The following is a 12,771-nucleotide window of genomic DNA, read 5'->3' as shown; positions in this document are numbered from 1 at the left end:
TGTGGATCTCTTGGGGATCCGATGCACCCAGACATGATGATGTGTCTGTCAGTTATGGACTTTTCACAGCAGGTAAAGCAGCAATACTCTGCGTGTGGTCCAGCTCAGCCATGTTTGTTGAACTGACTGATGCTGGATGTGGGAGAAGAAAACCCCTCCCTCCTCACGTCTTTTGGCAGCGAGTTCGCATGAACGGGGCGAGTATATTCGTCATTCACGCAAATTGAAAAATGTCAAGCGAGTAAACTCCCTCTAATTAAGCGATTGTTCGCGCTTAGCGTGAACGCATGGTAAGACAAACACAACCATGGGTGCAAACAGGAATGGAAGTTCATTTGCCATTCAAACAATGTAAATGTGCAAAATGACAACTGCCTCAGGTGGTAAACAGGTGAAGCACTTTGGCTGTATACCAAAATGCTTTGTGCCAGGCATATGATAGGGCCCAGAGGCTTTCTGGAGGAAAGATAGTGCCATGAATCTTTCTCTGTGGCAATATTGTTTTGGGTTGGTTTCCCCCAAATGTATTTGTACATACCAGTATTAATTCTTCATTTGTCTGTTGGTTGATATGTGTTGTTTATTGTGTTTATGCACACAGTGCAGCTTACGAAAATGAAATTTGTTCTTCTTGTAAACATACCAGACTAATTAGGCTAACTAGGTTTTTTCAATTTATGTAGATTGTCATTTTCTTTGATATGATTACATTAATAGGGATAGGAAACCAAATATTAGTTTTTAACACATTTTCAATTACACTTTTTTCATCATTCCACTTGGTTATACAATGACATAGCTTTGATTTTTTTTTTCAGTCTTTTTCCAAAGATTTAAAAAGAAAAGCATGGATGTCGTCTTCAGCTGAGGTGATGTCCACATGGCTTGCTCTGATATTCTGGGCAACAGGCATGCATCTGGGCAAAAGCTTTCTTGTACTCTTATGAAATAAAATAAAACAAGAAAAGAAAAAAAATCATCTTAGCTCCTTGATTTTGTTGACCATCAAACTACAGTAATTACAGTGTATAAAACACTAGAGCAGACAAATGGGAACTATAGGTACAGCATGTAAATACACAAGTGGTGTGGTGTGAGTTTTAGCTTTAAAGAACAGAATATCTATTTTTATAGCATCGTGTAAGTACATTAAACTTTAAATGTCTTGACATGATCTTGATTTTTATTTCATAATACACAGTTGAAAGTATAATGCAATTGGTCCGATAAGGCACTTTTGAAACAAAGAACTTACAAATTTCTTAGAGTCAGCCAGTGATTTTTCCAAGTACCTCCTCATTTTTTCCTTCTGTTTCTCTCTCTGCTCCTTCAGTCTTTCCTCACGATGCCTGTAGTATGATGTTGGAAGAGAGGAGTTTTGTCATTACATATTTTGCATTGGTTATGAAAATTATGCATCTGTATGTCCATTCATTTTCTTCCACTCATCTATGGCTACCCAGCTACGGTGGCAGCAGGCTAAGCAAGTTGACCCTCTGGACATTTTCCAACTCCTCCTGGGGAATTCCAAGGCATTCCCAGGCTAGAAGGGATATGTTATCAATCCAGCGAGTCCTGGGTATACCCTGAGATCTCCCAGTTGGATGTGCCTGGGATATCCAAATGCCCGGGAAGCATCCTGATAAGATGCCCAAACCACCTTGACTTACTCCTTTTCCTGTGGAAGAGCAGCACCCTCTGGATATGTGAATTCCTCGACCTACTGCTAAGGCAGAGCCCATTTCAGCTGCTTGTAGCCCTGTATATTTTCATTATCCAGTTTTTTATTAAATAATCTTTGTGTTTTTAAAGGTGCATCTGTTATGTTTGTGTAATGGTTGGACCCAGGATGCAGAGACGGAAAGCAGAAGTTAACAAAATAAAACACTCAATACAACATAAAACACCACAGCATCTGTTTTATTTTAATCAATATAACATCTAGTACCCTGTGAATGAATGTAAATATCATGTTATAGCAGAACATGATATTGTCAAAAAACACCTTTGCTTTTAAATTTTCACTTACATATGTAATTGTTAGTGAGCTTATCAATACAACAACATGACTTTTTAACACTTTTCCTGATCTTGTCCGGGTGTTCCCTGTAGAAGTCTCGAAGAAGGTTGTCGTCTAAAATCAATCTCCTGGAGATCCATGAGCGCTCCTCCAGGCCGTACCCCTCACAATCTACCAGAAACTGGTATCCGCGGCCCCGTGGTCGGACGTCCAGGATCTTGGAAACGGTGAAGGCGGGGTGGTCATTGATGAGCCGGGGGGGAGGAGGGGCGACAGTTGAAGGGCTCAGGTCACTGGAGGATACCGGCTTGAGTAGTGACACGTGGAAAGTGGGATGGATCTTCATGGATTCAGGGAGTCCGACGTAGTGTGGAGTCAGTTTCTTGGATTCGGTTTTGAGGGGTAGGTCTCTGGAGGAGAGCCAGACCTTCTGGCCAGGGAGATACTCAGGGGCAGGGGTGCAGTGTGCGTCAGCCAGTCTTCTATTATGCTCTGCAGTGCGTGAGAGCGCAGCCTTGGCCATCCGCCACACCTCTCTGATGCGCTGGAGATGTTGTTGAACAGAGGGAACAGACATGGAGATCTCTTGCTCGGGAAACAGGGGGGGCTGGTACCCAAAACAACACATGAATGGAGACATGCCAGTAGCTGAACAGGTGAGGGAGTTGTGGGCATATTTGATTCAGGGGAGATGAGAGCTCCAGGTGGTGGGGTGGTGAGCAGCAACACAATGTAGAGCAGCCTCCAAATTCTGATTGGCTCTCTCTGTTTGGCCGTTACTCTGTGGGTGGTACCCGGAGGATAGGCTAACCGTGGCCCCCAGCTCGTTGCAGAACTACTTCCAGACACGAGACACAAACTGGGGCCCGCGGTCTGACACCAGGTCGCTAGGGATTCCATGAAGCCTGAAGACGTGAAGCACCATCAGGTGGGCAGTCTCAAGGGCAGAGGGGAGCTTGGGGAGAGGGATGTAATGGACGCCCTTGGAAAACGGGTCCACCACGGTGAGAATAATGGTGTTGCCATCGGAGGGCGGAAGGCCAGTGATGAAGTCCAAGGCTATGTGGAACCAAGGACGACCAGGGGTGGAAAGGGGGCGCAGAAGGCCAGCAGGAGGTTGGGGAGAGGATTTTCCTCGAGCACAGATGGAACAAGCAGCCACAAACTCACGGGTGTCCTTCGTCATGCCGGGCCACCAGAAGCTCTGCTGGAGGAAGCCTAGGGTTCTCTGGAAACCGGGATGACAGGTGAGTTTGGACGCGTGAGCCCACTGGAGCACAGAAGAGCGAACAGAGTCAGGGACGAAGAGGCGATCAGGGGGTCCGGAGCCGGGGTCTGGTTGGAGCTTCTGGGCGTCCTTAATGGTTTGTAGGATGTCCCAGGTGGCAGCTCTGACTATACAGGAGGGAGGAAGAATCAGGTCCGGCTCCACACTTTTACGAGAAGGAGAATCCACACGAGAAAGGGCGTCGGGTTTAGTGTCCCAGGGGCCTGGTCTGTAGGAGAGGGTGAAGTGGAACCGGCTGAGAAACAGAGCCCACCGGGCTTGACAAGGGTTAAGTCTGCGAGCCGTGCACAGATAGGCGAGGTTCTTGTGGTCCGTCCAGATGATGAAAGGGACTTGCGTGCCCTCCAGCCAGTGCCTCCATTCCTGCAACGCCCATACCACAGCCAGCAGCTCTCTATTCCCAACGTCCGGACTCAGAAGCGTCCCCTTCAACCACGAATTGGAGGGAGGAGTCAGGGTGCTTGAGGACAGGGGCAGAAGTGAACAGAGTCTTAAGCTTGGAGAAAGCTTCAGCCACCTCAGGGGACCACCGATAGGGGGAGCTCGAGGATATGAGCCTAGTGAGGGGAGCAGCCACCCTACTATAATCTCTAATAAACCTTCTGTAGAAGTTAGCGAATCCTAGAAATTGCTGGAGTTCTTTACGGTTTACGAGGAATGGGCCAATCTGTCACTGCCTTAATCTTGGTTGGGTCTGGCTATAACTGGTCTTGAGCAATAACGAACCCTAGAAAGCTCACTGAAGGGGTGTGAAACTCACATTTCTCGGGTTTGACATAAAGTCGGTTTTCTAAAAGTCTCTGAAGGACTAACCGGACATGTTGCTGGTGTTCCTGGAGTGAACCAGAGAAGATCATTATATTGTCTGGATATACAAACACAAAGCGATTTAACATATCCCTGAGCACATCATTAATGAGAGCCTGAAATACTGCGGGGGCGTTAGTGAGACCAAATGGCATGACCTAGTATTCGAAGTGGCCGATAGGGGTCTTAAAGGCTGTGTTCCACTTGTCTCCCTCTCTAATTCTAATGAGGTGGTAAGCATTTCTCAAATCGATTTTAGAGAAGATTTGGGCAGAGCAGAGAGGCTCAAAGGAAGGATCAATCAGGGGAAGTGAGTATTTGTTTTTGACCGTGATGTCATTGAGGCCTCTGAAATCGATGCATGGGCGGAGTGTGGAGTCTTTCTTTTTGACAAAAAAGAAACCTGCCCCTAGTGGAGATGAGGAGGGACGGATGAGACCTGTAGCTAGGGAGTCATTGATATATGTCTCCATGGCAGCCCTCTCGGGGGCGGAGAGATTGTAAAGGCGGCTACTCGGCAGGGACGCGCCAGGGAGCAAATCAATCGCACAGTCATAGGGACAGTGCGGAGGGAGAGAAACAGCTAGCTCCTTGCTAAAGACTTGTGGTAGATTGTGGTACTCAGGGGGAACTTTGGATAAATCTGGAGGAGTGGGAGGGACTGAAGGGCGACTGACAGAGAGGTTGGCTGAACGTAGGCAGTGGGAGTGACAATGGACACTCCAGTTGGTAATGGTAGTGGTTTTCCAATTGATCTGAGGGTTATGTAACTGAAGCCAAGGGAGACCTAAAACAACGGGAGCATGAGGAGATGGAATAACAAAAAGTTGAATGCTTTCGCGATGGTTACCAGAGATAATGAGGGTTACGGGGGCTGTCCGGTGAGTAACCTTAGCGATAAGTCTGCCATCTAAGGCAGTGACGTTCTTAGGAGAAGATAATGGTTCTAGGGGAAGTTGGAGCTGTTGGGCTAGACTGTCCTGGATGAAATTATCATCGGCTCCGGAGTCAATTAGAGCTCGTATGGGGACGGAATCGCGCCCCCAGAGGACACTAGAGGGAACGACTATGCGCAGGGGAGGGCTAGAGGAGGAAGTGGTCTGGCTCACCCGAGAGCCCTCGATCACAGGTGAGCCCTGTCTTTTGGTGTCTGAGGGCAAGTAGCAAGAAAGTGACCTGCCTGACCACAATAAATACAGAGTCTAAGACTAAGACGTCTTTGGCGCTCACTAGGGGTTAACCTGGCTCGGCCGAGTTGCATGGGCTCATCTACTGGGGTAGAGGAAGAATCACTGGGAGGTCTAGGACGCACAGGGGACAGAGGAGCTGACTGACCAGAAGGGGGAGCTACAGAACGGGATCTGAAGGACCTTTGTTGATTCCTTTCCCTTTGCCTCTCCCTCAACCGACTGTCAATACGAATAGCAAGTGAAATAAGGCCCTCAAGGGAATCAGGTTCGTCCCTGGAAGCTAGTTCATCCTTAAGTTCTTCAGAAAGGCTTCTAAGAAAAAACCCCTTGAGTTTGGTCTCCCCCCAACCGCTCTCAGAGGCTACAATACGAAAATCAATGGAGAAATCAGCTACAGACCTGTGACCCTGGGAGAGGGAAAATAAGCGTTTTGCTGCTTCTTGGCCCTGAAGGGGGTGATCAAATATACGACATAGTTCACAAGTAAACTCTGAATAAGAGGCTAACACTGGGGAATCTTTCTCCCAAACAGAAGTGGCCCAGCGGGAGGCTTTCCCGCATAACAAATTAATGACAAAAGCTATCTTGGCCCTGTCTGTGGGATAACTCAGGGGTTGCTGGCAAACACAAATGAACAACGTAACAAAAATCCACTGGCGCTACCTATTTCTCCTGAAAAGACATCAGGGTTGAGGGACTTGAGGCTCTCTAAAGTGGGGGTGGGGAGGAGAAGGTGAAGGATCTACTGAGGGTGGCTGAATGCTAACAGGTGGAGGCTCTGGAGAGGGGTGGTGAGGCTGAGTGGCTGAGAGTAATTGTTCTGAGATGTTGGAGACCTGGGTGTTGAGAGTCTGGAGAGATTGCATGATACCTTTGAGCATGGATTCGTGCTGTCCTAGTCGTTGTCCTTGATGGGTGATGGCTGTCTTGAGGGTGTCCGAGTCCACTGAGTCCATTTCTGGCCTGAGTCTTCTGTTATGTTTGTGTAATGGTTGGACCCAGGATGCGGAGACGGAAAGCAGTTTAAACAGTTTATTGTGCAGGTAAGTGAAGAGGGGAGGGGGGATTCCAAGAGTCCAAGAGGGAGTGAGAGTGTGCTGGAGCTGGCTGTGGTGATCTGAGCAGGAGGCACTGGAAGAAGGAGGAGAGGCACGTTAGAGGTAAGCACAAATAGTTCAACACTGGAGATTACTCGAATAAATCATCAAAAGAGCACTAGAAACTTCTCTGGAGGATCTCGAGAAGGAGCCCGGAGCTGACGTTTACTGTGTGGTAAGGTAGACAAGACTCAGGCGCTGTAGAGAGCTGCAGCCGGTCTTAAGTAGCGTGAGTCAATCAGTGATTCGCTGCAGGTGTGACTCTCTACAGCACCAGGGGGGCAGGGTGAATGCCTCAGGAGAAACACAGGAAAGTTACCAGACCACAACCAGCTCCGGAAACCAGAAGTTAACAAAATAAAACACTCAATACAACATAAAACACCACAGCATCTGTTTTATTTTAATCAATATAACATCTAGTACCCTGTGAATGAATGTAAATATCATGTTATAGCAGAACATGATATTGTCAAAAAACACCTTTGCTTTTAAATTTTCACGTACATAGGTTATTGTTAGTGAGTTTATCAATACAACAACATGACTTTTTAACACTTTTCCTGATCTGGTGAATGCATTTTTAAGCTAATAAAGCTTCTTCCATGGGCTGTTGAATCCTGAATGTATGATTATGAGCTCTTACCTTTTTTTTTCTCTCTCTCTCTGCCTCAGTTTCAGTTTATGGCAATAATAGATAAGACATGGGGGTGCTTATTTCATTTAATAAAAAATAATAAAACCTATAATCCATGGTGTCCATGCATGAAAGACAGCACTAAGATGTTCAAGATGTATACCTTTTAATATTACTCAGGGCTTGACACTAACTTTTTTCCCAGGGAGCACATGTGCTCCTTATTTGAAAAAGTTCGAAGCACATAAAGAAATTTAGGGGCATAATGAAAATTGATCAAAAAATGTGTTTTCCGTAATAAACGTGATGCAAATAGACATTTACAAGCAAAATTATTTAATGAATTTGTATACAAAATGTACAGAAAGGTAAAATCATCAAGTTTTGAAAAAGTATTGCAATTTAATTTTGTCTTTAATGTTATTAATTTTAAGGCTATCTTACAGTAATTGTAGGTACAAGAGCTCCATCTATCCTAAAACATTCTCCAGGTCCTCTGAATAATGATAATATATAAATAATAATAATAATTAACTTAAGTACACTCCTGTCCATGTGCTTAGAATGGTCATGGAAATTATATCAAGGGTGCTTGAAAAGTCATGGAAATGTTTTGACATTTTATTTGTGAAAATGTGTGGGAACCTTGGAAAGTTAAAAAAAAAAAAAAGTCTGTTCAGTCCACTCAGACACAAAGGATATCTCTGATCCAGCAGCTTTTGTACGCAGGTTGTCTGGCTCGCTTTGAGCTCAGCCAGCGGTCCACAGCAGGTGACAAATGAGGGGGTATTATACTTTTCCAATTTTTAAAACATAAATATAAAGTCACAATGTTGGGTATCCATACTCCACATATTTTCAAACCGCAAGATAAACGTATGCGGTAGTAATCCTGGCATTAACGTGTAAACTGATGAAAATGGTTTGTTGAAAATCACTCCGAGATTCTCCCGAGATGAGATTTCGATGGAGCAAACTGATGAGGTCATCGCAATAGGATCTCCTGACTGGTTCATGGTCCATCCGTGCTGCTGGCAAAGTGGAACAGACCGCCCCCACAAGACCTTTTAGCCATTTAGCCATTTGGCAACACAGTAATTAAACACTTCCCAAACAGATACGTCCTGCTCTATCCTTCGCTGCTGCTGGTTTTCTTCCCCCCTCTTTCCAAACTATCAGGATCAGACTTCGGGTCTAACACGTACGGACCTATATCAAAATTCCCCATATTTTATTCAGTCTAACCGGTTCATTCAAAGTTTTCAACTATTAGCAAAACAACATTAGCCATATTGAAGGGGGCGGGCACAATACATTGAGTCCTGCTGCTGGCGAACCACTGTAAACTCAGCCAATTGGAGGAAAGCAGGTCCGTGGAGCGGGGGTGGGGGGGGGTTAAAGAGACAGCAGCGAAATCGAATCCTTTCAGATGGAGGTTAAAACAAGGGTTTTTCAGGATGCTAGTGTGAGAAACATGAGGAGTTTTTTGAGCTGTAAACCATGTAGTGCTACTACGTGGGTATCAGAGAGATGGTGTAAAGCCTTGAAAACAGGCATAATACCCCCACTTTAACTAAGGTCGTTTTCACACCTGATAAGGGACTTGGCCCGTTTTGGAACAGAAACTTTCCTTTGGTTTGGTTTGCATTCACACTTCTCTTGGCCAAACGGACCAAACTGTCTGAACACCTACAACCTCTGCCCGTTAGGGTCGCTGTCGTCACAAACGGTGACTAAGAAGAAAAGCCGGGAAAAAAAAACGAAAAAGACGAAACAGGGAAATCCAGCTCCTTCCAATGGATTTCCTGTTTCCCTGGTGTTTTTTCTCACATAAACAACGAAAAACACAGAATTTACGCTGTCTTGGGGTTTCTGCTCTTGTATTGGGGCATAAGGAGTAGCCAGCGAGATGTTGAGCTGTCCAACATGTTCTTTACATGAGATTAATACGACATGTTGCTTTGGCTACACAGACGCTGAGCGAGGTACCGACATGTATTTGAGTGTATTAAATCACATGTAAATCTGTTTATCATTACACTTTATGCCACTTCCTGCCTTTGGTTCACAAGTTGGTCTGCTTTGCTTTCACACCTCAAACGAACCACACCAGGGTTCATTCTGGGAGTGGACAGAGACCTCCATCTTCCTCCTGTCCTCCATGGACCTCTCCATCAGCTGCTTCAGCTGATTTTTTTATGTGCACGTGCCTCTAAATTTTTTTTTTTTTACAGTTCGCACACACCTATTTTTAGGGGCAAATGCGAGTGACCCGCTCGCACTGGCCCTGTTACTGCATCTGTGATTTTTTTCTCTGGACTCCTCCATGATTTCATGCCTTGCATCAAATTTGCTGCACACTACATGCAGTGACTACGGCTCAGAGTCGGTAATCCAGCAGTCAGAATGTTGACTGATTGATGTGTCCTTGGGCAACACACTTAACCCCAATTTACCTCCACTGCTATGTCAGTGGAGTGTAAACATGTATGAATGCATTTTAACGGTATTAGCAAGTACTGATAGCCAATTCTCCATTTTATCAATTTAACAGTGAATGTGGAGTGAAAGGGTGTGAATGGGTAATTGTGACCTGCAGTGTAAAAGTGCTTTGAGTGGTCATACAACTAGAAAACCAACTCAAGTCCATTTACATTGTGGCCAAAAGCCAAAGTAAATGAATTGTGCTATGTAAATAACTGTTCCTGCCAAACAAAGTACACTTTGTACAACACACAGTGCTATGTCCTTAATTAGACCATCAACATACTGTCATGGATGAAAGTATTGGCTCCCCTGGAATTTTCCAGAAAATCCACCATTTCTCCAGCTAAATATTAATCAAAAGGTGATCACTCCATATGATGGCCTAGTTACTCTTGACAATATTTTTAATCTGTTTGGCATGTGTACAGTAAGTAGTAATAAAACAAAAGGCTAGACTGAGAGGCTGACTTGCATTGTACTTTCTGGACAAGGGTGTTGTACTCCAAACACTGTGCTCTCTCAACAGCCTATTGAATTATTTTGGGCTGGTAGCCTCTGTTTAAGAATTATAAAGGACAGAGGCTGAGTCTGATCATCAAAATTAGCTTCTTGGTCACAAATGCGACATTGGCATAGATCCAAAAAGTTAATGCTATGCTGTGAATATTCAATAGATAGTTTAAAGACCCTGTAAAGAGAAAATGGGTTAGGTTTGTAAAATTAAGCTTATAAAATTAAGCTTCAAAATCATGAAAAATGAGGCAGTAAAATCATGGTCGTAGCCAGCTATGAGGTCACTGAGTTCCGGACCTCGGTAAAAATCTCAGAGAGAAAAAATTAGAAGAATCCCAAAACAGCATGTTAAGCACATATTAACACACTGGACAGCTTTCATTTTGAAACCACACACAGGAAGTTATCTGAATACCCCTAGAGGTGTCTAAACTGCCTTATTTCACAAGAAGAAGAAGTTATCTGATGTCATGCCTGCCCCTGCCTAGACGCAAACTAAGCATAGCGCACAGGGCCTCAACATTGTGGGGGCCTCACTTTGAGCATCTGTTTTCCTCTCTCTCTCTCTCTGCACATCAGTCCGGTGTTTGTATGATAAATATGATCAAGGTAATTTATATACAATGTTGACCAAACAAAAACTTTACCTGGTCGGTACGTTAGTAAATCAACCCTCACCATATCTAATTTTGGAAATCAGCGCCATCCGTTATCAATGAGGTACGCTCCGTGTGCGCTCCCTCCCTTTCTCTCTCTCTCTCTCTCTCTCTCTCTCTCTCTCTCTCTCCTGACGCTTGCAGTACAGAAACTCTAATCACGTGTGGCCTGTATATCCACTTATTATTCTGCAACCTCTCTTGTAGCTCCTACTATCCTTTTGATTGTAAATTAATGGTAAAACTCCATAAAGCTCCCACGCTGGTTCTGACCAGGAACGCTGATCGACTGTTTTAAAATCAGATCGCGGGTGAAAACAAATAAAGAAAACGCATTTTAAGGTGATATAATCAAATAAAGCCTACTGATAATGACACAGAAGCAGAACCATAGTGAGGGAGACACAGAAGCAACGGATGAGCTGCTGTGTTAGGGAAGGGTAGGGGGGATGAGGGGGGCAAGACCACTGGTTTTTGCTAGTTTAATTATGCTAGTTTAATTCTGAGGGAAAAACCCCAATAAAACAGAGCTAAAAATGTGGGATTAATGTTACGATGAAAATAACTCTTAAAAAAGGTCAGATAGACATAAAAAAAAACTAATCTTTATTATTGCAACAAGGAATATGATCATGGTTTTCAATGATCATTTTTGTGACCTTTTTTCAGATACAAGTTTTGCTGAAAGACAAAGGCCTGTGATAGTTTTTGGTATGTCATTTTTGGTGATGACTCAGTTACAACTAAGAATGGCCTCTTTTATATTCAACTAACTCAGGCTAAATTGCAATTTGCACAGACTCTGTATGTGTTATTGTAATACCGAGATGGTGTGTGTGTGTGTGTGTTATGCCATATCATAACAAGTTTTTTTCATATATATATATATATATATATATATATATATATATATATATATATATACACACATTGCTTAACAAATTTATTAGACCACCCTAACCCTAACAAAAGACAGGTTTATGCCACAGCTGCCCTAAATTAACAGCATTGGTAATTACCAAAATCATTTTTTATGTTTCTGCAATGTTAATACACCAATATGTAGAAGTTCTTTAACCCAAATGATACTTTTAATGGTAAAATATAATTATTATTGGTATATGAACCATTGCAGAAACATAAAAAAATGATTTTGGTAATTAATAATGTTGTTAATTTAGGGCAGCTGTGGCATAAACCTGTCTTTGGTTAGGGTTAGGGTGGTCCAATAAATTTGTTAAGCACTATATATATATATATATATATATATAAATACAATCTCAACTGAAGTAAGCTTTCACACCATTAGCCTGTCACTTGACCTTTTGTTGACCTTAGATGAAGAGACAAAGTCCCTTTTCTGGCTCAAATCTCTGTTATGATGCTTTTAATGATCCATAGGCTACTCTGGCTGAAAGATTTGGCAATTTACCTCACAATGAACAGAAAATACCACAGATTTACCATTCCAATAGTTAATTTCAATAAAGGCAGTTCATCCACAAGAAGCGTGTGCTGTTGTGGGCAAAGAAAAACAAGGACATCACATACCATGGGCAGATCATCATGATCTTTGTGGATTTCAGCACCACACAATCTAAGCAATGGGCCAGTTTCAACCAGGTGAAAACCCTCCTTTACAAAATGGAATACGCTTCAGTGTCATCTAACCAGCTCCTCTACGGGTCACCATAAACGGACAAACACACATATTTGACTCAGCGGAGGAAGCAGAGAGTCTCTACCGGAAACACACCAGTGAGTGAATTATGTGAACTGTTTGAGGGTGCCCTCTGACAGTTTATTTTAATAACTGACTGAAATTTATGAACAGAACTGTTTCCTCAGGGGTGCATTTATTTTTGTTTTTCTTTTGTAAGGAGCTCCGCTGACTTTTGTTAATTGGTGTATGAGTACTGTGTTAAAGGGATGAGAGGGGTTGAGATTTGGACAAAAGTGTGTATATTTGTTTAACTTAGTAGTTAATCCTCTTGATAAATTGAATTCCAAAAATCTAACCCTGTCTAATATGGCTGGAGCTCTTGTTTTACTTATGGATAAAACTGATTGTATAGA

General features: G+C 43.4%; 1 protein-coding gene across 1 annotated transcript in view; it reads right to left on the bottom strand.

Annotated features, from left to right (window-relative positions):
* Positions 1-674: 674 nt before the first annotated feature.
* The window catches only part of cfap100 (cilia and flagella associated protein 100), a 45,888-nt gene continuing 33,791 nt past the window's right edge, over positions 675-12,771 (bottom strand). Inside the window, exons 12-13 of the mRNA XM_041797238.1 lie at positions 1,256-1,349; positions 675-940 (exon numbers count right to left, since the gene is read on the bottom strand). Coding sequence (XP_041653172.1) covers positions 815-940; positions 1,256-1,349 — 220 coding nt within the window. The 3' untranslated portion in view covers positions 675-814. The remainder of the gene's footprint in view (positions 941-1,255; positions 1,350-12,771) is intronic.

This window comes from Cheilinus undulatus, linkage group 10 (assembly GCF_018320785.1).
Source record: "Cheilinus undulatus linkage group 10, ASM1832078v1, whole genome shotgun sequence".
Classification (NCBI taxonomy): domain Eukaryota; kingdom Metazoa; phylum Chordata; class Actinopteri; order Labriformes; family Labridae; genus Cheilinus; species Cheilinus undulatus.
This window is presented reverse-complemented; position numbering and strand designations above follow the sequence as displayed.